Source organism: Centruroides sculpturatus, unplaced genomic scaffold (genome assembly GCF_000671375.1).
Source record: "Centruroides sculpturatus isolate CEXI.00-Female unplaced genomic scaffold, Cexi_2.0 scaffold78, whole genome shotgun sequence".
Taxonomy (NCBI): domain Eukaryota; kingdom Metazoa; phylum Arthropoda; class Arachnida; order Scorpiones; family Buthidae; genus Centruroides; species Centruroides sculpturatus.
This window is the reverse complement of record NW_019384629.1, coordinates 552,119-577,741: the sequence shown is the minus strand read 5'-3', so window position 1 is coordinate 577,741 and position 25,623 is coordinate 552,119. Positions and strand designations below refer to the sequence as shown.

At 27.3% G+C, this 25,623-nt stretch overlaps 1 protein-coding gene across 2 annotated transcripts; it reads left to right on the top strand.

Moving 5' to 3' along the window:
• Positions 1–7,595: 7,595 nt before the first annotated feature.
• On the top strand, positions 7,596–23,176 carry LOC111625702 (homeobox protein rough-like). Of its 2 annotated transcripts, none has more exons than XM_023368916.1 (3): positions 7,596–8,549; positions 19,387–19,621; positions 22,904–23,176. In XM_023368916.1, the coding sequence occupies exons 1-3, from the start codon at positions 8,060–8,062 to the stop codon at positions 23,085–23,087; spliced, it is 909 nt and encodes a 302-aa protein (XP_023224684.1). In that variant the 5' UTR covers positions 7,596–8,059; the 3' UTR covers positions 23,088–23,176. The 2 variants fall into 2 exon arrangements, with proteins under 2 accessions (XP_023224684.1, XP_023224686.1); XM_023368918.1 differs by having other exon boundaries at positions 19,387–19,631; positions 22,904–22,997.
• The last annotated feature ends 2,447 nt before the right edge of the window (positions 23,177–25,623 follow it).

Sequence of the window (25,623 nt, the reverse complement as noted above, 5' to 3'; positions counted from 1 at the left end):
CAGGTCTATAGCATTTATCACTTGCCTATTGACCATCAGTGCAATAATGGAGGAAATCAAAACATGATTTTTCACCATGTGGCCAAGTACCCAAGATGAAGTTTTGGTATATCCTTAATCCGTCAACATCTCTCTCTTATCCCTAAAAAATGATTGTTGAGCTTAGATTCGTAAAAGATACAAACGTAAACATTTATGTAAACAAAAACTATTTTTAAATTTTAATATTCGGAATTGAATACATTTCAAAATGTAGAGAAAACATTTCTTATTTTTCAATAAAATTAAAAATAAACATTTATGGTATTATCTATTTGTATAAACTGATCAATGGCGCGAATTTGAATCTCTTCTCCTTTTATTTAAAAGCAATCTTGAATTAATTTTCAAACATTATATATAGGCTATATACTATATATTTTGCTCCGAAGAATTTGACTCATTTAAATTCGATTATTTTTTGCAGTTTATAAAACAAAAAGTCATTAAATACAATTATTTTACCCAAAATACGTTTGTACGGAATAGTTACTTCGCTAAGAATGTTTGGCGTGTGCGACATGAGAAATAAAGTCAGGAAGAGAAGGAGCACCTCCTACGTGGTGTTGTCCCAAAGAATTTCTCCATTCTTCCTGTCACGACAAGTAATCAGCGATTTCTTTCTCCTCCTTGTGTGAGCACGCATAACGTGTCGTCAACACGGAAGTAGAGATTCGACAACTACTTTTAAGGGAAACTCAGAAACAGAAAGGGTTGACTTATGCCGTTTACTAAAGGATTTATGGAAATTCTTCGCACTGTAAGCTTATTTTGATATTTACTCTAAATTAGTATAATCGTTTAAAATATTTAAATTGAACATAATCAAATACAATTTCACAGGCCTAATATTAAATTATTACGTATGTATAACGAATTATAATTATAAATTACTCGTTCGTATTATTTATTCGCATTTTTTGATAGGATATTTTTGATTGACGTATGCTGAGATGATAAAACTATTATTGATAATACATTTTAATTCGGTACAGATCAAAATTGTTTCGTGAAAAGAAAAGTTTTCTAGAGGCTATAATTATTCTGTTATGTTTTTTGTATTGTGTAGTTGGTACGCTTGTGTTTTGTTTATAATTGTTTATTTTCTCGTATACGTCTTACTATAAATTTGAGAAACAGTTTAATTACTGTACGCAAAAGATTTTGTGTTAAATAAGAAGAGTTTTTGGATAGACAATAAGTTAATTACTAGTGTTTAGAAATATTTTTCGAATGAACATACAGTACAATTAGATCGTATGAGATACTCCAACACATTGTAAAAAGAGGATCTTTTAAGATAAATAATTTAAATGCAATTGAAAGGATTAGTTCATTTTTATTTCTGTTATATTATTATTACTTTTTGTTTGGAAATTTGTTATTTATACTATATTTTACACTGTAACGTAACTTATATTGAACTTCTTTTACTAATTTCTAAGTTTTTAAAATTAATATGGTTAATAGTTAATAAAATAAATACCAATGCTTTCCTAATGATCTATCATTTTTTTAATATTTTACGAAATTTATTTTGGTATATTTTAGATATTCTTCCTATTAGGCCTACTTATAAACGGAAACAAGTAGAATCTATCATATACAAATTTTATAATGATTGGATCTTTTATAATAAATAAATCATAACTAGCGTATAGGCTCTTACAGGTTTATAAAATTATTTTTGAATTTTTGTTTAATCTTAGTGTTTGAAATAAACTCGGGCTAAGTATTTAGGTCTAATTTTCATTGAAAGTTTTATAATTTTTATAATATTAAAATAAGTTTCATTATAGGCACGAATTGAATGATAATTAAAATTTGTAGTCGAAATAAATTATACATAAATATTTAAACAGTTTTTATTTTAATTGTTCCTAGTTTTTATCTTTCGTAAAAGTATAAATTTTAATGCAAAAACTATTTCATATCGTTGTTTATCATTCGGAATTTTATAGATTTATTTATTTTTTAATTTACTTTTAAACTTCAACAATGCGTTAAAGCTCATCTGAAATATTTTATTTTTTATAGGAAATTTGAATTTTTTAAATTTTGTATTATCTCAGTAGGCTTTAGTTTTGTATTATCTCAGTAGGCTTTAGTTTTAGTTTTTATAATAAAAACTAATTGTAAAAAATTCGTGAAGTTTTGTTAAGTAAATCTATATAGCCTACCTATTATAATAACATGCCCATAAAAAGCTACAGTTAATGTGTAATAAGATAGGGAAAGAAAAATTCTATTTCCTATTATTAAACAAGAGTTATAACTATCGATATTATTAAAGGCGTAGTTACGAGCAAAATAAATTCATTTATATTATCTATATATATATATATATAGATATAGGTTGTAAGACTTAACAGAAAGACGATTACAACCAATATAATTACAACTGTTTCTGATGACTGTTTTTTTTTCGGAAGCGGGTAGTCTAACAACAAACAATTGACTTGCATATTGCTCAGAGAGCAATAGACACTAGTGACGGCGAGTAAACGTAGTCAAAATTTACTCTTGGATAACAGCAACATTAGAGTATTCCGTTCGATATTCATGGGTCTATATTTATGTGAAAATCAATCAAAAAGTGTATATTAATTTGCTATTATTAGTTAGAACAGCAATCCTATAGCATGTGCCATTTTCCCTTATCTCCGATATCTATTTTTATGATCATTTTCGGGAAAGATTTATGCGTGTAGTTGAACTAATAGGATCTGTTGACTAAACCTCCGATCGCTTTTAGATTTTGATCTCCATCTGTATAGTATTACGTGCAACTATTCTCTATTTTATTTATATTACATGCTTCACATTATATTATATTATATTCTCAATTCTATTACAAGGCTTCAGTTGAACTTGTATAATATTTTTAAAATGCATTCTATACTTTTTTATTAAGCTAGTTTTATATCTACGCAATTTAACATTTTATATATTTGCCCATTATATTTTTGTTTTAAATACGATTTACGTCAAACGAATCTAAATTATTCAATATCATATTTTAACAATTCATGCGTTAAAAAAATAAATAAAATGGTAAAAGTAAATATATCTAATGTTATAATTATATTAGTCTATGATAGTTCGCTCCTATTATATAGCCAAAACGTTTAGGCTAGATTTTAATTTATAAATATAACGTTTTATTTTTTAATATAGAAAACTAAATATCGAATATGCAGATTTTAAAATAAATTTTATAAATGAAATAAATTATTTATCTAAAATAAATTCGTTTTAAAAATACCTTCAACATGTAAAGTTATATATCAATACGATGTAAGTTATAGAAATACAGTATTTTTATTATATATAATCAAACAAACTTTGATATTTTAGTGCTTTTCTTCTAAAAGCTATGAAAATTGGAGATAGACCTGTGTTGAGAAAACAAAATATTCGAAACTAAATTTATAATAATCATTCTTATTAAAGATTTTTTTTTTCGTAAATGATTGATAAAGTTTATTCAAAAAATTTATTAGAAATTTAATTAATGGTTCAATATTTATTAACAAACTTTTATATTTTAAACAATTTAAATAAGTTTTAATATAAATAATTTAACGTAAAATTGGGCCTTTTTATTATGTAGGCTTATTTACAATAAATAAATAAATTTATATAAAATAATTTATTCATTTAAATTTTTAACAATAAGTACAGTACATTTGTCATTCTTACATATGACATTTTAATAAAACAATTATTATTGTTATTATAAAATTAAAATGTAAACATATATTTACAGTAGAGTTAATGGAATATTAACTCTTATTTAAATATATTTTATTTAGTTGGATCTATATTCTCTTTGGTATAGACCGATAACCATTTAACAGATAGATCAAATAAATTTAGAATACATCTTAAAATTATGAATAGATCATTTACTAATGTACAAAATAATTTAATTTCATAAAATTTTGCTAACTTATTATTAATTAAAAACTGTTAATTTCATATAAAAGAGCAACAGAGGAAATAATTTATTAATGAATTCTTTTTAGAATTGTATACATTTTCTAGATAAATCAACCAAACTCATTCCTAATTCAATTTCAGATTGCCTCTACTATACAAACGTATATCTAACAATGATGAAAGTTTCTGTTACATATTTACATCTCGATATAAAAAGAAACAATTTTTATATTTATTATCAAAATAGACAATGTAAAAACATAAATAAAATATTCCTGTGATTAAATCAATAGTTGTAAGTTTATTAAATAATTTATAAAAAGAAAATCTAAGATCTTAGCCAGATCAAATTAAATGTTACTTTCAGCTTTATATTAAATCTATTTAGTTTATTAAGAAAATGCGCAAGTAAGAATGTTTAAGTTGTTGATGATTAATATTATATTTTACAATTAAAAATTAATATTTTTAATTGTTAATTACAAACGGTTATTGATTATATAAATTGAAATTAGTTCAAAATCAAATAATTACTGCATTTGAAAACATTTTGATTGTAATTTGTGATTGAAATTAAATTCACTCACCTGTAAATAAATATGACAGATTTAACAGAAATAATAATAATAAAATTTAAAGATATGTCGAGAATTTCCCATGACATGTCTTTGTAACTTTACAAAAAAATTCGATATAAGCCTAAGCCGATCAATCAGACGCATATCTCTAGATGTGTGTTTGCTAGAAGACTAAGAGATTTTTCTTATAGAATTTGACAGTACAAATTTTTGCTTTTCTTTTAATATTATTGACAAAATCGAAACTCAAATCCATAAATACGTCAAAAGAAAACAATCTTCTTTACGTGGTATCAGTCGATTAAATATATTATAGATCAGCTTTCAGTAAATAATAAAATAAGATGTATCTAATATAATTTAGATCTTATGATTAATCTGTATATAAATCTATAATTTTATGATTTTTTTTTAAACAGAAGCTATGTAGGTCTAACTTAAAATTGATCTAAAAAAATGAATTTTTTTAAAGTCATTGTTATATAAATCCAGTTGGACTTACATTTCCGTAAAGAATTTAAAATACGAATAAAAATAGACACGGGGATGGAAAAAGAATCTCTTATTTTATTTAAATAAACATTTTATATATTAAATTTTTAAAAAATGTCTTTTCAATCGTTATAGAAATATAAATCAAATAACAAATCTATAAATCTATATAGTTTTAATTTAATTTTTGTAAGATTGTCTTTACAAAGCCTATTTTATTTACTTATTCCTACGTATTATTAAAAGTGAAAAAATTTTCCAATATTAGTTTATATAGTTCTATTTAAGGTCGTTTAAAAGTTATTCTCTGAAAATTCTATCATTTATAGGTTTAATAAGATTGTATTCATATGTAGCTTTCAGACAAAAAACAAAAAAAAAACACTAATTTAAGTTGATGACAGAGTGTGGCCATGCTTTTTCTGCGGGAGGCCACACCTTGAAACTCAGAAGCATCAGTCAACTGATTACTCAGTGTGAACGTGTGTAGCCTAGAGAAACCTCTATTGTTCGAAGCCGGCAACAGGGTGCCTCTCCGATTATGCTCTGTCATTACTACCTCGCCAACAGACAATTCTTAAAAACTTTCCATAGATAAAATTTCATCCAAACTGCTTTTTCATTTTAAAATTACGTAGCCAATTAATTAATTCACGCTGACATAATATAATTGAATAAAATGTTTATAAACTAATATTCATTCCTTAAAAATCATTGATAAAGATAAACGTAGTCAAAATTTACTCTTGGATAACAGCAACATTAGAGTATTCCGTTCGATATTCATGGGTCTATATTTATGTGAAAATCAATCAAAAAGTGTATATTAATTTGCTATTATTAGTTAGAACAGCAATCCTATAGCATGTGCCATTTTCCCTTATCTCCGATATCTATTTTTATGATCATTTTCGGGAAAGATTTATGCGTGTAGTTGAACTAATAGGATCTGTTGACTAAACCTCCGATCGCTTTAGATTTTGATCTCCGTGCAACTATTCTCTATTTTATTTATATTACATGCTTCACATTATATTATATTGTATTATATTCTCAATTCTATTACAAGGCTTCAGTTGAACTTGTATAATATTTTTAAAATGCATTCTATACTTTTTTATTAAGCTAGTTTTATATCTACGCAATTTAACATTTTATATATTTGCCCATTATATTTTTGTTTTAAATACGATTTACGTCAAACGAATCTAAATTATTCAATATCATATTTTAACAATTCATGCGTTAAAAAAATAAATAAAATGGTAAAAGTAAATATATCTAATGTTATAATTATATTAGTCTATGATAGTTCGCTCCTATTATATAGCCAAAACGTTTAGGCTAGATTTTAATTTATAAATATAACGTTTTATTTTTTAATATAGAAAACTAAATATCGAATATGCAGATTTTAAAATAAATTTTATAAANTTTCAAGTGCTGAATTCAAGGATCCAGATCCGATCATAAGAGTCTTTTCTTTCTATATACTATACATTTCATAAACATTAAAAATATAAAGAATATTGATCTGAATAATGGATAATATATATTGATAAAGATTTTAAATTGAAAGTGCTATTTGCATTTAGAGTTTTATTCTGTAAACAAACAATTAAAATCTAAACGTGAATGTAAACAATATTAAAAGAAAGATATAAAAAAATATATATAAATGAAAAATTAAAAGCTCATTAATTATTTATATCGATTCTATTTTTAAAATATTAAAGTTGCATTTTTACATATAACTTTTAATTAATAGCTTAATGCAATTTTTTAATAGTACTAATTTAATTATCAAATCATTCGAGAAAAATGGTAAAAATTTGAAAACCCTCAGTCTAACTAAATTAGTGAAAATACAGCTATAAATTGTTTAGCTTACTTGTTTACAATGCAAATTTATTCGTATTTTAAGCCTAAACAACTTCATTATATAAAATAGACTATGAAAACAGAATTGAAAATTTCAATTAATTTTAGCGTTTAAAAGGAAGGGAATATCTGATAAAATATGAAATAGTTTTTCGGATTTACTCGGATAAATATGTTTGTATGCTTATCTTTAAAATTAAATGAATTTTCATTTATTTTTTAAAAAGATAGAGTAGAAAAGGGAGAAAAATAGTTAAATATTTTAACTATTTTTCTCCCTTGGAATAATTATGAAGAATATGCAAAAATTAGAAACTTTAACAAAATAAATATTTTTCAGCCATAATAATAAACTTTAAGAAAAACTTTTAAAATTCTTTCTTATAATTTTTCTTTTTTAAACTTTCTTTTATAGTTTTATGTCTCGTGAATATTTTCGTTACAGTATTACAGTTTCATATTTTCATGAAACTTTTTGACAAAAATATAAATAAGTCTAAATTATGTAACTCTTAAAATGGCAACGCAAAAGGATTATATTTATATAGAAGAGGTAAAGAATGAAAAATTTTGCATTACTTCCACAATTAATATTTTTCTTCAATTTTTTGGGTTAATGTTGAAAATGAAGTATTTAAAATTTTGTCCAATATAAGAGATATTTCTGCGTTGTAGTTTCTATCAGGCAGACATTAGAATAAAATCTTGTTTACGGGGATCGTAATCCAACATTTGAGCGCGAAACACGACAGAAGAGAGAAATTCAATGAAGCGAGTTACGTTAAAGCCCTTTAGTTCGACAATTCGGACAATAAAACGAAGAAGTGACGTCACGGAGGATATCCGGTGCGATCTTCTACTCTGAACGTGATCGATTCTCGTCTCCATGGTTACGCACGAGCCGACGCCGCCGGCCAATCAGCGAGTAAATCACCTGCGGCTTTTGGTAAAGCCCGCCGCTTCATCAATTAGAAGTGGCTGTGATTTGGTGGAAGACCAACAAATAGAGGACGCTGTCGTGTTTGATGATTGAAGCGGCTCGGAGTGAAGAGTTAAAAGCGACATTCGCTGCAACTTCAAAAGAGATGGCGATATCGGGTTGAATCGGCATACTTTTAGTATACGACATGTCCACTTCCGTTTCGGACGCGAAAAATGATAAAAGTGACGCATTGAACAAGGAACAAGAAACAGACTCCGAATCGGGAACAAAATCGGATTCTGCCGAAACTGAAACTAGCAAACCTCGCTTATCGGCCTTCACACCAGTGACTGGTGGTCATCACTTGTCTATAAACCCCTCCTTGCTCGGACTATCGGACTATCTGGGAGCCAGGGTACTTCCATTCGCCGCCAAATTCACCGAACTCTCTAAACCTCACCAAAGTGGAGAAGTGAATGCAGCTCAGCCACTAATTCTTACCGGAAGGACTTCAGCTGTTGGATCAGCTACTGTCCCAACCAGCGATGGAACACCAGGGTCCAGCCTATCTGCTCACAGTCCAGTATTTCGGCCACTTTTTCCAGCGGCAGGATTGTTTCCTACCGCTGATCCAGCTCTCATCTATCGAGGATTTGGAGAATTTCCTCTGGCTCCGACAGGGCTACCACCTTTCTGTAAGTAAATATATTCACTTTTTAAACGTAGATGATTACTTAAAGATGTGCTTAACACGCTCTAACACTTAGATATGTAAGATGTTGTAAATTAGATTAGATAAATATGTAAAAAATATTCATATCAACTAGTACAATTCCTCCTAAGATAAAGTGGGTGCGGTTGTCTGTGTCCCATTCTTCCGCTTATTTATTATTCATATGCTCACGAGTGTCTACAGAGGAGATCAAACCTGGCTACTAACCTATTTTACTTCCTACATGTAGCCTAACATTTTTAAGAGGTTAACCGAAAAGAAATGTTAGCAACAGATTCCAGTAATAAAATTCAAATCTTTGTTTCGACTCAGATTCAGAATGACTAGAGACACGCACCTGAAATAATATCCATCGAGGAATAGCCTTTATATAACGTATTTTAAAAATATTCGTTTTTTCGGCTAATACTTTTGACCAAAAATGATTCTATCTTAATGGACTCCTGAACTAGGCCTACAAATTGGAGTAGACTCGGCCTGTTTTAGCAAATTCCTAAAAAATTAATTATATTTAATGGTTCAGAATAGTAAAATATGTTAAATATTTTCAATAAGTTCTATTTTATTTAAAATGGAAAAAAATAAATTGATAAATTATGCTAAGAAAATAAAATTTATTACACGAGACTGCTGCATTATTAACTTTGATTTAACATTCACTAAACAAGCTCATTATAAGAATGCAATATAATTAAGGTAACGCATCGTCTGTGCTTGTTAGCAGCATTACGAATGAGTCGGTCATCGTGTGAACAAGGTTAAGTACGAAAGTTCGGGTTAAACAGCTAATGCAGAAAATTATGTATCCCAATTAACCGCTGTCTCTCTTGTCTGGTCGTCTTCCGACGCTTGCCATATGTCGACCGGACGAAGGAAGCCGTGGGAAATAACTCTGCACACATTTTCATTTGTCACTCGAGCGATACAAATCTCTATTCACGTATTAATTTCTTAAAGTTTAATTCGACCAAACTATAAAAGAAGATCTGTGATGAGGTCTGTAGCAATCCAAATCTTTCTACGTTTTATTCCATTAGTTTTATTTGAACAGCATGCAATAAAAGAATGCAATTTTCACATATCCTGTACAAAATGCACGGAAGAGTTTCATTTTATATTTACTGTTAGGTGCGAACTATTTTTATATAAGCTCTTGTCGCACTTTAGACGTCATTTTCTGTTGTTGTGAATAAACACGTGTTTCCTCACCTCTAAGATATCTTCATGAAAAAAATGTAATAGAAGAATTGCATATAGACTACGAGTTATTTCCATCTATAGTGCGTGTTTTATATAAAAACAAATCTAGATCTTTGCAAGATAAACTATCATTTTCGGCAAACATATGATCTGGAATAGATGGAGAACCCAGACTTAGATACATCTTCGTAAGACAACTAAACGAAAAGTGGCTTCTCTCTTAGTCATTTCGGTCATTTAAATCGAAATTTAAAAGAAATATATACCACTTTTTTTATCATTCTTTATTTGAATCGTGTTTATTTTTTTAAGTCCTACTTTAAAATAAATAAATAATGTTCTTATAACTTATTGAACGTTCGATTTATGTTGTAATATTGTAAACTTTAGAGTAGCTATATTTAAACAAAGTTGACAAATTTAATATTTCCGAAATATAAACAAAATTGCAAAATTTACATTGTATTTTTTTCAACATCTCGAAATGTCGATTATTTACATTCACACAGCGTCATGCAAATTATAAATATTTGTATAAATCTTACGTTTAAAACTATCTCTGAAATGATAAAAATATATAGGAGTGAAGAGTTAAAAGCGACATTCGCTGCAACTTCAAAAGAGATGGCGATATCGGGTTGAATCGGCATACTTTTAGTATACGACATGTCCACTTCCGTTTCGGACGCGAAAAATGATAAAAGTGACGCATTGAACAAGGAACAAGAAACAGACTCCGAATCGGGAACAAAATCGGATTCTGGACATAACTTTAAATTTTTTGAAATTGTATGTTAAATATTTATTAAATACTTTTAATTGAGCAAGCTGGTAAAGATTTGCTAAGAAATTTAATATAAAACATACAGATTTAAGCTTATATTATTTTATGCAAGGTTCTATAATCCTAATTGGATAAATATTAGAACAACGTGTAATCGAAGAAATGAGATAAAAGCTAAAATGAACAATTAATTATGCTTACTTAACTCTCAACTTTTGAAATTTTAAACCAAATTCTGAACTGCTTTAGAATTTCATTTAAACTTTCAGAAAATACGGATAAAAATTTCAGTTTATTTGCTTATTTTTCTTCTGAATTTATCTGTTTTTATAAACCCTAAAATTGAAAGGTTTTACCGCTTGAAATAACTTAAATCCTAATTATAGTTTACCGCATTTATATTTGAATAGCAAAGCATTACCGTTAAAACTAACTGTCAAAACTAGATTAGCACGTTGGCTCGCAATTACAGGAAGGAAGGCATTATAAGAGGTTATTTTTATACTAACATCCTTTTTTTCGTCCCTCTACATCCGGTCGAATTGCCCACCCTCTCTTTATTTTTCATTACCTCAATTAATGCGAGTCCACATGGTGTCGCTGGCCCGTGGCATCATTTCCTGGCCCACGGGGAGGAGATAGAGATGCGGTAAATATCTAATGGGCAAGGGCACATCGTGCGCGTGGCATTTCACCCCATCTCCTCCCCTTATCATTCAAACGGTAGCGGAACTACAAATGAGAAGCTCACGTTGCGTCGGTAGGCGGACACATTCGGACAGATGCTCCTATAGAACAATGTCTATTGTCTACTTTCCGCTCGCGCATCGACAATTGTAATTGCCTATTTCATTGTATCGTGTTCATACGAGATGGCATGTTACAATTCAAAATTCCAATAATGACAGACATTTTTAATGTTTGAACTGTTTGATTCCTCTTTCTTTAGTCAACGGATCTAAAAAATGAGTATGCTCTAGTAAAAAAGATGGAAAGCTTAATTGTTCTATTTTGACTAAAACTAAATAAAATATAGTCGTATTTATTTCTATTTCTTCAGTCTTGCTATTGTTTGCGTTAAGAATAAAGATACAAATATTTCTAGAACGTTTTTTGTAGCGTTGAACAGTTCTATATTTATGTTTTGCAGTATACTAATGTTATTAATTTAGCATACATCCTATCTTAATTATTATCAGATTAACTAGGACTCGAAAGTACTGTACTGTACTGTACAGTACAGTACAGTTCGTTATAGGCACGAAGTATATTTTTCCTACTTACGATTCTTTCAACTTAAAAATATCCATTACATGCAAAACCTTTATGAATTAAAAAATATATAAAATTTTATAGCCATTAATATCCTTATAGTGTACTGTATTGCTTTTCGTTCTCCTATATTTTCCAGAACTTCAATTATTCGATTAATTTACTTATACTAAGTAAAATCTCAACAGTTCTCAATAAATATGATATAAACTTATTTCTACATTATTTATAAGCGCGTATTTGTAACATTAAAATCATCAAAATCTACACATTTTGAACATCAAAAAACTTAAATTAGAATTAAATTTTAATTAAAAATTCAAATCCTGATTAAAATTTCACGAAACAATATTTAAAAACTGTATAGTTTAATTAAAATCTATAAAACTAACCTATTCATTTGGTAATAGTTCAAGGCCTATTATAGTAATCTATCTCGTCTTATAAAACTGAGTTTTAAAACGAGAGCAAAATAACTTATAAAAATATTAATATTAAAAGTTAATATTTTAAGTGGAAAGGAAAGTGTTTAGCTTGTATAGAAGAAAATTCACTGAGGAGGGAAATGTAATTTCCGAAATGCATCTTGGTAAAATAAAGTTGTTCGTTGGCTAGTGATTACGGCCTCTGTGGATGTGACAATTCCTAGAAAATTAAGGTGTTTTGACCGGTCTTATATTGAAATGCTAAAAGTTAATTTTTATTAAATTAGCCTAAATTTTAGATGTCGATTTACACACTAAATATAGAATAACTTAATTTTTTAAACTTATCGAAACCATTGAATTTTACTGACAAAACGAAGTGGCATAGATGAACATTTTTGGCAATTAAACTGATCTAAAATTAATAATGTTAGTTTATATGAAAAACTTAAAATAGTTTTGATTAAATTAACAGTTTAATTATTTATTCAAGTAATTAACTCTTAGTCTAAATGAACTTTTCTCACGCTCCAGTTAGAGCTAGTCCAACAATAACATTGATCGAATTATTATTTTATCTTCGTTATTTTATTAAAAATTCAAAATAAAAATTTCGATAGAGATATTTTCGTATTTTATTTAAATTATATTCAGAAAATTTATATAAATGTTTTGTTATAAACTAGCAAAATTAATACGAGAAAGCTATGTTTAACATTTATAACTTATCTAGGGACCTAGTAATTAAGTAACAGAACCTACGTATTACATTTTTACTGTTTTATTTATTAAACATGATTTATAAAGTTATATAGGGTCTTAAAAGCGAAAAAACGAGTTTATTTTATCAAAGCGAAAGTAACTTAAATCTATCAAAAAGCAAAAGTATGAAAAAATAAGGTATTCAGCTCGTCTTTATGATCGAACAATGATTTATTTTGTACTGTGTAATCTCCAAAATCTTTTTCTCGATTGATCAAATATATTTTAATTTACGATATAGCCTACGTCATTTAGCCCCAGTTTTTATTACATTTATATTTGTTTTACAACTAAATGTAACTTCGAAAAATTTTATTTTTAAGTGATAAATATGTATCGACGTGATGATAGAATCTACGTAAAGTCTTTTAAAATAATATTTTTGCAGAATATATTCATTTTTTACAGGAAAGTATTGATGTCAAGCCGCTGGAGATGTCTATGAAGGTATTTCTTTTTATTTCATCTAACGAATAGACAACACCAGCGGCTTGACAGCAGCAATACCTTCTTATAAAAAACAGTCAAATATTGCTTTAAAAGACTGTTTTACTGTTTTTTACAAGAAGGTATTGATGTCAAGCTGCTGGAGTTATCTATTCGTTAGTTGAAATGAAAAGGAAAAGCTTCAGAATATCTCTTCATAGGCTACATAGTTCAACGCTACTTATTGATGAAATATCACGCTAACCAATACAAGAAAAGTAAAATTAGATCATCAGTTTTCTAGCTGTAAAGTGCTAAAAGCATTATATAATAACTTCAGTCTTATAAATATTTCTAACTTCGGAAAGTAAAATTTAGCCTTCTTTATTCCGAGATGAGTCTAGGGTATATTTCATTAGCAAATTACCACGGTGCTTTATTATAGTGTAGATGATGGATTGTCTATTTTAGGGGAGCCTTCTGACCTAGAAAATCTAGCCCGGAGCTTGTCTGACTGAAGTTCATTTCGACAAAAATGCCTTCCGCTTCCCTCAAGGTGGATCGGGAGGTCGGGGTACGATATCCAGCTGTTAGAACTTAAGAATAGATGAAGGTCAGCAACGTTCGTTTCGAATTTTAACATTTTCCTTTCAAAATTGAATCTTCGCCTTCGTACGAAAAGACAATAGATTTGCGATTTGTTTTCACCTGGAATTTTTTCCTGAATATAGATTTGTTTCTATTTTACAACCGACCGAAAGCGAGAAAATTTATAACCGTAAAATGTTTTTATAGTTTAAATAAATATCAGAATTTAAATGTATGCTATTTGTAACTTTTTCTTGAGACGGATAATAGAAGATATCAGCGTTACACCACTTTTTAAATAATTAAATCTATATAGTATAGTATTTTACAATATTTAACTTAATAATAAGTTTGAATACTTGTTAACTTCTTTTGCTTTATATAATTATGAAAATACTGGAAATAATAATATGTAATAATGCTCTTAAGGCTATTCTATCTGTTTATTTTGCAATAAAAATTTATAAATTTTAGGAAATCTAATAAAATCATTATTATTTCATTCATTTTTAGAAATTTAAACTTTTAAACCATCTTTGCTTGAAAGCCTGTCATTAGATTTTCTATATATTCTAAATACTGACTGGCAAAAGTATTTATATTTTTAAAAAGTCAACGTATAAAAAGTTTATTTAATATTTTACGATACGTAAAATATTAAATAAAAAGGCCAACAGAACCTACACATTTAAATTAGCTTTATTCCCTACATTTGCATCTAAACTACTCGTACTCTACGTTCGCGGAAGTATTCAATACTTCAAGCACTTATATTCTATCAATACTCTAAAAAATCGTAACAAAATAGCGTACTCGTATTTATTTAGCTGTTTAATTTTTAACTTTTAACGCTTAACTGTAGTTCCTTTCAATAAAAATTTTACTAAATGAAAAAGTATAGTACTGTACCAATGTGTGAAATTATTAAAGAATCAAAAATAAAGACTGTATATTTTATATATAATACAAGAAACACTTTTATTAGCTTGAATATTACAAAATATTACGAATATACATGCTATTGAAAAAGTAAATATAAAAATCTAATAAGTATTAAATTCTTGAATTAGATCATGCGATCCTCATTCTATTATGTTTTGTTTATATCTAATATTTGTTATATTTATTACACGTTAGAAAAGAATTTTTATTCTCATCAATTTGCCAAAGGTTTGATAGATCAATTCATTTTTCTTCTCCTGAGCCTTGGAATGACGATAAAAATAAGCCTACAATATATGTGATAATACTATCACGAATGAAAATGTAATAAACTATTTCAATTACTAAATAAAGATGAAATACATGATCCAAATAAGATAATATCTTAACGTAAAATTTCAGTTCTTTTCGAATTTCACAGACTCTTGTAAAAATATGGAGTAAATTGATAAATTCATAGTTTTTCTGATATAAATTTATTGAATTAAATCCGATACTTGCAAGTAGAAAACTTGTAGATAAAAGCCTTGCCTAAGATAATATTTTCAAACTATTTATCTTTTTAATGATAAAAAAAATATTTAGGATGTAAATAAAAAATATTTTACGTACTGTACAGTACAGTACAGTTCGTTATAGGCAAAATTAAATAGTATTAAAGCATTTTTTACAATTTAAAATAAACATTTAAGATCTTCTATTAATAAAAAATTTAAAATATTTTTATAAAAATATAATATAACGGATTATACGAATACGGTCTTAAAATGCTGAAATTTTGCTACTCTGTTATATTGAGATAATTTGATAAATTTAGTTAACATTTTAAAGCAGATTATCGATGTTTCAGTATGTAATTTGAATTTAAATATTGAGAACAAAAAACAAAAATCACACTGATATAGACCTCGTGAGATTTATTGTTTATTAGAGCTCAGATGATGATAGAGAAAAAAATAGAAGCACTGATAAACCGAGCATTAGTGTAAGTTTAATAAATATAAAAATTATTAAATTACAAATAATAAAATTAATTTAAAAAGCTGAAGTTTGTATTGTTCTGTGTTAGTCGTGAATTCGTACTCAACGCCTCTCTGCTGTGTAATTTGTACACTTGGCATATATAAAAAAGAAAAAAAATTGCAGAAGGGGAGTTTCTCTTGGAGAGGAGGCACACTCTGGGGCTTATACCAGTAACTGTAGGCCATCATTTGTTTTAATCTTCAAATTAATAATGTATTTTCATTCCCAGTGGAAATGCAATGATATCATTAAATAAATAGGTCTACTTTTATTCAATTTGGCAATTTTTTTCTGCTTTAGTTCTCTTAAAGGATATAAATGTAATGTTGGATATAAGATCTGATCGCTCGTACGTTACTAAAAGTTCATTTTTTATAATTTAAAACGTATGTGAGAAAAAAGCAAACAGTTTTATATGTGATGTAATCTACTAATTTCTGATTCTAATAGGTTCATTTTTCAAGCTTTCAAAATCAGCCTAATTCAGCAATTAACATTATCGGAAAAACGTCAACAGAATTTTATTAAAAAATGCTTCAATTTATAAGATTAATTTCGTTCCTTTGGTAACAATTTCTGATTTTCAAAGTTCGCTTACCGTGAATAATAATGGTTTTTAATGATCTTCCCAACATTTGTTAAAATATTGTAATTTAAATTTGAATGATGATACGGACCAAGAAGTGGACGTTTGATTGAGTTTCTTTCTGTCAGAGTAATCTAAAATGCTTAATAGACAAAGAATGATGTATGTATGAATGTATATTAAAGATATCGAATGATTTATAATCGTATATGGCGATATAATTAAATCTTCCTTGAACATAATCGGTAAACAATCGCCTGAAAATGTTAATCAATTTTATTTTCTTTGTTTACCTTATTAAATCGAAAATAAAATCCGACAAATTTTCAAATTATCATTATTATAACAATTCTTATGTATCAAGTTAAAATAACAACTTTTAACATGCAATTTTAGTCCTGTAAAGCAACGTCTTCTTCATTTATTTTTATGCTATAATATAATTATAACATAATTTTAATGTTAGTTAAGCATAAAGCATAAACAAAGTTAAGTATGATTTAAAACTGTGTTGAATTTTATTATTCATACTCTTTAAAAATATAGGGGCTAATTGATTATCGTAATCTATTATTTAACCTTATTTCGTTAAACTAAATTAATTATTATATAATTATTCTAAATTGATAATAAAACTTACATTAAACCGATTAATTGAATTATAAAATAGCATATCAAACATTTATTAAATAAATATAAAAAAGGTTAAGATTAAAGTTAATTAGTTTTATAAGCTTAAAAGATTTATTTTTTTAGATAATTTCTTCCTTTTTTAATCTTAAAATCATCTTTAAAGTTGATACCGAGGAATTGTTTAAAGAAAGTAAACTGTCGAATTAAGTTTTTTTCGATATTTTAAATAAATTAATTAGGTTAATAATTCTCGCATTAATGAAATTTCCTTCAAAACTTAAATTGCTTAGGAATTCGAAATTGAAATTTGTTAATTAAATTAATTTAATAAACGCGATGAAACTGCAGATAATTACCATTTATAGACTTAACATATTTAGGTTTGAAATTTTTTTATGATTTTCAAGAATAGCCGAACTTAATAAGTAAAATTTAGGCATAAATTTATATATTTTTTGTATCCTCATAATGAAAGTAGTAATTAAATAAATGCAATTTTCATTTCCATTTTTTATTTTTTAAGCACTTATACATCTAAAAATAATTGTTATAATAAGACTAATTGAATAAAAAATGATAAAAGGTAACGTAAATTAAGCGGGAATAACAAATTAAAAAACATATTTCATAAAAATAAATTTAATGAGAATATCATACGAATCATATAAGTAAAATTAGGCTATTTTAAAAATTATTTTAAATCTATTATCTCTTTATTATGAAAGTAATAAAAGGAGAGAAAGCTACTGGAATGTTTTTTGTTGATGCTTCAGGAGATGATAATAGAATTGTTTGTGAAATGGCCTTTCTTTCTTCTCAAGTGAAGATTTGCTAGCTTCCTTCTATAAATAGGGTGTTCAAATATAAGAAGAGCTATTTTTATTGTTATAAAGATTGTAGGCTACTTCGTTTATTACTATATCAAACTGATATTATTATAACTTTATTAAAGGAATATGGATAGCTTTATTAATCGAACATATTTTTATCTCTAATTCAACTGCACCGAATAAATAAAGAAAATATGTAATATATTTATTTCTTATTGCAAAAATATAGTGTACAGGAAGTTATTTTATATTAAAAGCGTATAAAATAATCGCCGTTTTTGTTATAAAGCGCATTATAAGTGATATTTTATTTTTTTAAATATATAAATTATAATTGATAAATATAAATAAGTTAAAAATTTCCAAGTTTATCTGACAATTCCCGGATGAAACAACTGCATTTTTTAAAGAGAAAATAGACAAATTAATGCGTACAGTTGCTTAGAAATGTTTTGTAATTTTTAACAGTAAATTTAATGTTGACTTATATCAACCAGTTCTTTAAAATAATAGTAATTTTAAGAAATATTTCTTATTGAATTAAATAGTTGATATCTTTCATAAGATAGAAACTACAAATATGACGTACTGTACCGTACAGTACTTTTTTCTGTAGTAAATGCAGATGAAATCTTCAAAAATAAGCTTAATATAATTGCGATTTTCGTTAGAAAATGTGATTTAAATATTGCCAATTATTTTATATAATTTTATATAAATAATTTACATAATTTAATTTGAATAAGTTTTTATCTAATAATTTTTATAATGTTTTTATCCTTATTAAATTATCAAAATATAAATATAATTCTACTTTATTGAACACGATTGTTTTATTACTGTAAATCTTATAATTTTTAAACTGAAGTTCAATCGTAATTTTTAAATTTACCTTTTTAATAATAATAATAATANATATTAAAAAAACTTGTGTGGATAAAAAAGGCAGTTTATTTAATACAATAATTACAATTTTTTTTATTCTTTAATGAAAATTATTATAATAAAAATTGGAAGGATACTCGATATTTTTCTTTCCGTAAAAAATCATAAAAATTATTTATTTAAATAACAACGAATTTTTATAAAATTACAAAATTTTAAATATTTTAATATTAATTTATTACTAATCTCATTTTCTAGTTTTTTTCTTAACAGACGAGAGATAAAAAAATGTATTTATTTAGTTTTTCATTTAATTTTAATTAAATATTCAAAAACTGAGACATTTATTTAAGATAAAAATCCATTTAACTTGATGCAAAAGCATGATTTAGGATCTTAATAAGAGGATATTAATACTAATTAAATATTTTCCTATCGTATAGTCCATCGTAGAAGACGTAAAGATGGTCGCCAAAGAAGACAGAGGACGACTTTTACAAGTGAACAAACGTTAAGATTGGAGATGGAATATCATAGAAATGAATATATCAGTCGACCTAGAAGATTTGAATTAGCAGAAAGCTTGGATTTAACGGAAACTCAAATTAAAATTTGGTTCCAAAATAGGAGGGCAAAAGATAAAAGGATAGAAAAAGCACAAATGGACCAACAATATAGGTATTAATTAGTAAGCATTAATTCTCTATAAACTCAAGTTTCTTTTTTTGTTTTAATTTGTTGTAGACTTAAGTAGTTCGTTGTATTACGTTTTTTTTTACTAACTTTATGTTTTAATTACTGAACCGGTACTAACTATTCTTTGAAATGAAAAAAGTCATTCTCTGGCTTTGTTAATATGCCCAACGATCATTTCTTCGTTAAAAAATAACAATTTGCATGTATTAAAATGAATTACGATGACTCTATTTTGTTAAAACAAATGAAGCTATCGAATTATTCCTTCCTTCGGCGACAACGAAATTATATTATTTCATAACAAATCCATTTATTTTGTAGAAAGTAAAGAGAAAAGAAAGAATTTCAATTATTTTCAGCTTTTTTTTCCCTATAGAATCCGGCTTACCTAAATTCCCCGATAGCTATGACTATAATCAATTGTTAGCAACGACTACTTTATTTTTCTTCGCTTTTCAATGAAACTCGGAAAAGATAGAATAAATAAAGATGGAAAAACAGGCAAAAGATTCCACAGATGACGTAATTACACATTAGAAAGGTACACCTGCGCCATCTCGCAGCACGACTTGTAATTACGCAAGGTGTGCGCGTGAAAATACGTCTGTATTTTTTCCGCCTCGATCCAGATTTTAATTAAATTTAACTCCCCCTCTCCTATAAGAATAGTGGTATTTTTATTCACCCATTTTTTACTCTTGACGACGTATAAGATTCAATTTCCTTTCCTAAAAGAAGTGGGTTTAAAAAATTACCATGCGTTTAAGCGAGAATATCACCCACTACTTAATTATATTCTATAAAAAATGAGCAAATTTTGGTGCAATTTTATCCTAATTACTAAGCCATTAATTTTTCTTTTTTTCTTCCTTTTTTTGATCCATAACCTTTCTGTCTAAGAGGAAGTTAGAAAGAACTTATTGCCTGATATCTTACAGCGAAGTAAAATTTGTTTAATGTAATTTATAAAGCGTTAAAAACGTTCTGCAGTAAAAATTCGATAAGAAAGTATAAAATGTTTCTATCGAAATCTTCCTTTGTATTACTCGCGTACAGTTTTGCATCCATCTTTTCAGCTGTTCTACAGTAACTTGTCTTGACGTGATAGCTAGCATTATGGCTCGATAGACCAATATCTTATTTCCAGTGCGCATGGACTACTCAATTATTGAGAGGTTGAAAAGTCCTGGTATTAAATCGAGTGCATGGGATACTTTGCATAGTCAGAATAAAGCTTTTTCTGTCTCAAATTATAGTCTTCATCCTTCGTGTGAGGTTGAACGATTTTGGAGATGAGAATCACATCTTTTATCTTTAACAGCTATATTCTGCTTAATATTAAGTTATGAAAATAAGTCGCCAATCACTTAATATCGAAAATGGGATATTGCAAATGGCCGATATATAAAAACATAGATAAAAATTAAATTGCCATTATTTTTATCCTTAGAATTCATAATACAAAATCTCTTATCCTTCGTAGACCATAATTAAAATTATTCATTAAACAAATCTTTTGGAGAAAAATTTTTCGAAAACAACTAGCAGCTTTTGTCCATTCATTAAATATATAATGACAATCTATATTTTAATCATAATTATATATTTTCCAACATGTCTTAACCCCGTCTAATTGAAATCGCCTTAGAAGGAGGAAATTGTCACTAATGACACGTGACTAACCTGGAATTAGTTGTAGCCCCAATCTTGATGTCTGCTGGAGTAGAATAGTGGGTGCTTTATCGCTATGGACCTATTACTCTGTAATTAATATTAATGTCTATAACCGCCCGATTAAAGTTTCATGGATAGCTAGTAAAGAGGCAGGTGATTTTCCTCGTCGGCTGATGTCTATATTTCTCCCGCCCGTCTGTTAGGTGTGAGTGTGTGGGCGAGCCAATTACATCAAAAGTGCTACAGTCGAGCCACGTGGTAAACGATCCCTGGTGACAAGGTAATTATAACTGTCGACGAGGATTCTCGGCACCATTTTTTCTGTCTTTCTTTCAATCACGTGATCGATGGGGATTTCCTCTGTCCGATGAAGGCTTTTCGGGTAGTATTAAAAATTGTAGTGCTTCAGGTGTCCAAATTCAGACTTCACACAATTTTCATTTTTTTTCCTTTTTTTATAATATTTCTTTTAGACGTACGGTATAATAATTCAAAAACCTGCCGTATTTAATTTGCAAAAATTATATCGAAAGTTTTTTTTATGGTTAGAAATTTTCTTATCCCACTCTCAGTTGTAAGATAAAGAAAAATAGGCTATGAACATTTTTGCATCTTTTTTATTTGCTCGCAGGAGCTCCCACGCTATCCAGTAATTAATGAATGCTACATTCAATAATAATGAATACATGAAGATTAAATGATGCTCTAAAGTTTTTTTAATATCGCCGAAATAAATGGTTAAGTTTATTTGTCTATGTAATAAATGAAAGTTATCTGAATTTATCAGATCACATTATGCTTAACAAAAAGTCACGGATGTGCTGATTTCTTACTTTATTTTTTCGGCAAATTTTAAGCAATTGAAGCAATTTAAAATGTTTTTAAATATTAAAATTTATTATCCTAGGCCTACTTATTTTTCAGAAATTATTTATTATNATAAACATTTAAGATCTTCTATTAATAAAAAATTTAAAATATTTTTATAAAAATATAATATAACGGATTATACGAATACGGTCTTAAAATGCTGAAATTTTGCTACTCTGTTATATTGAGATAATTTGATAAATTTAGTTAACATTTTAAAGCAGATTATCGATGTTTCAGTATGTAATTTGAATTTAAATATTGAGAACAAAAAACAAAAATCACACTGATATAGACCTCGTGAGATTTATTGTTTATTAGAGCTCAGATGATGATAGAGAAAAAAATAGAAGCACTGATAAACCGAGCATTAGTGTAAGTTTAATAAATATAAAAATTATTAAATTAAGTAGAATGGAATTAATAGATTAAAATAAAATTCTTTTAATTAAAAAATAATTATAGATTGTTTATCTAATTTTATTTCCTTGTAAACGAATTAATTTTGTTTAAATTTAACACGGAAGAAATTAAATATTGTTATTCTAGGAAATAAGCTTATATCGGTTAAACGAAATGCACTTTTTCTCGATGAAACAATAAGTAGCTGGTGATTTAGTTTGTCTGTTATTTATAAGTTTGCATTTACTCAACAGTGTAATGAATTGTTAACACGATAATTACATCAGCTTAATAAATTTCATAAATTTTTCATCGCAGGTGCATGGCACTAGCCACGACTCTCGGATCTTTGTATTCTCCTCCAGCGGCCAGCACTTCTTCACCAGTCTGTCCAGCTTTTTGTGGAACCTGCTATTACAAACCAACTGCTACTACCCTCTTACCTTCTAGTTCCACTACGCCATCTATTCTTACGTCACGATTTTCAACATTCCCCGATTAAAGACGTGATTCAATTTCGATGCGATTCATTTATGACGACGATCGACGACTGATAGCATCACGATTGTGTGATTTCATTTTTATATATGTATATTATATATATATATATATATAATATATATAAAAAAAGAAAACACAAAATAAAAAAAACTTATACGGACTAAGATACGCGTACAATTGAAAGTTCTGCAGATAACGTAAGGACAAGGAGATTTTACTGTCGGAATCCTGTCGCGGACGCCNTGCATAGAATTTATTTATTTTTAATATATTTTTATTTCATTATGGGATTTTGCTTTAGGATTTATTTATTTGACAAAGCGAAAGAGAAAGTCCCTTATAAAATCGCGGGTAATTGAATTATGTTCTTCACATGACAACCTATGAAAAATGTTGGATGTTTTACTTCTCTCGCAAATTATCAATAAAATATTTAGTTTATAAATTCGTAAATATTTATTAAGTATATAATATAAAGCATTAAAAACATTTTTATTAGGTTGTCATGCTTATCACTTAAATCGACAAACGGATATAAAGTATACTTTGTACAAAGGCAACTATAAAACGTACTTTGTTAACGCGTCATGTCTAAAAAATCGGTTGACGCTTATGAAGTTTTTTGGAATTTTAATCAGAAATTTGTCACGTGAACATAGAACTTTCTACGAATAGTTTTTTTCTGATAATCACGTGAACGCCAGAAAGATTAAAATTTCGAAAAGTTCTACAGTGAAAACTGGAATTAATTTATTTGTGTCTGTATAAATATTGCACTGCTTGTAGTCGACGCCTAGTCACATTTTGTTTGACAAAAACTGGTGGTATTAAAATATATAATCATTATCTGTTGTGTTTATTTCAATATTTAACAAAATGTAAAAATATTTTCGTGTACATGTAGATATAATTTTATTTAATTAGCTGAAATTAAAATTAATTAAAAAATTGTCCATTATTTAATTACAAATGACAAATTCGGTAATAAAAAATATTTAATAGGAATGGAAACTTTTTAAACAGTGTCTTTATTTTATTTTAAAAGCCGAGATTAGTGATTTGAGAGTTAAAACTGCGCAGCACCTTAGATAAATTCTTATTGTAAGGAGTAAATAAGTTTAAATTTTATAAAGGCAGACTCAAATATACTAATTTTATCAATAAGATAAGCGATAAGTCATATCGCAGCATAAAATATCATGATTTGTGGCACAATTGTCTGCAATTCTTACATTTCTGCAATGGCTATAATCAAAATTTGGATTCGTGCTTTGTCGAAGGGGGAAAGTGTTATAGCACGCGATGGCAAGGTCAATTCGGTTAATCATCTAGTCTGTAAGGTTGGGGATTTATTGCATGATTTAATACGATAACCGTTCATCAAAAACGTACAGGCGGGAGTGTGAACACCTGCGTGATCTAGTCCGGTACAAATAACCTCTACAAATAGCCTCTCTGATGCCTCATCGATTCGTACTTCAATCGAACATTTAACCCTGCCCATTAACTACTTTTTACTTCGTCGTCTTTCTTGTTACCGAACCATTGGCAATAATCAAGATAAACTACATCCCATAGAAATTTTAGACATGAATATTTCATTTAATTCTATAGTTTTTATATCCATCATCAAATAAATCCCTCGCTTACGACACTTTTACTTAAAAAAAAAAAAAATAGGATCAAATCTTCGATATAAAAATGTAAATACGTATTATCTTCGTTTAAAAATAAATTCACAGACATCTATTTTAAGATCGGTTATGAATATTTGATTATTGGTATTCTTAGAATTTTGTATGAGGTGATTTTCGAGTGGGAAATTGTTCAATTATAATGGAATTGCCATTATCTGATCGGAGAAAGGCAATCTGGATTAGGAGAAAATGACAGAAGTGTAGATGGCAGAACATTAATATTACAGACTTCTATCCAGAGTCGAATATAAATGTCTTAGTTAGATTTAAATAGAGACATTCGTCCCATGATTAATAATAGAGCATAAATATTCCAAGATGAGACTTTTTATTGTTTCAATAAACTGCGAAAGGGGTTGGATTCTTTATTTAGTATTTTTAAATTTATATTATTCTAATTCCAAATATTAATTAATTATCACCCAAATATTTAAATATGCTTTTTTTAAGCTTGAACAAATTAGGATTTCATACCAAATGCCAGAATATAGACTACATAAAACTATTCAAGTTATTCTCGTTTAAATATTTTGTTTTTAAAATTATTTTTAAGTCAGATAATTGGAAAAATTGCTGATATAAATTCTTTCATTTAGTTCTAAAGGCATAAAGATTTTGTATGGATTAAAGCTAGTAATTTTATTAAAATATATTTCACGCGTATCATCTTACAGATGATATACGATCGTGTGATCATCTTTCTGAATTAATACAGTTAATGTGATCTCGATAGAGTGATACATAAAGTTTNATTTAGTTCTAAAGGCATAAAGATTTTGTATGGATTAAAGCTAGTAATTTTATTAAAATATATTTCACGCGTATCATCTTACAGATGAT

What these genes read in the sequence shown, in the direction of transcription:
- LOC111625702 (XM_023368916.1), top strand. Translation starts at nt 8,060, where the DNA reads ATGTCCACTTCCGTTTCGGACGCGAAAAATGATAAAAGTGACGCATTG. An exon ending in GACAGGGCTACCACCTTTCT is followed by an intron (nt 8,550 to 19,386) that starts GTAAGTAAATAT and finishes CCTATCGTATAG; the next exon opens with TCCATCGTAGAAGACGTAAA. An exon ending in CAAATGGACCAACAATATAG is followed by an intron (nt 19,622 to 22,903) that starts GTATTAATTAGT and finishes TTTTCATCGCAG; the next exon opens with GTGCATGGCACTAGCCACGA.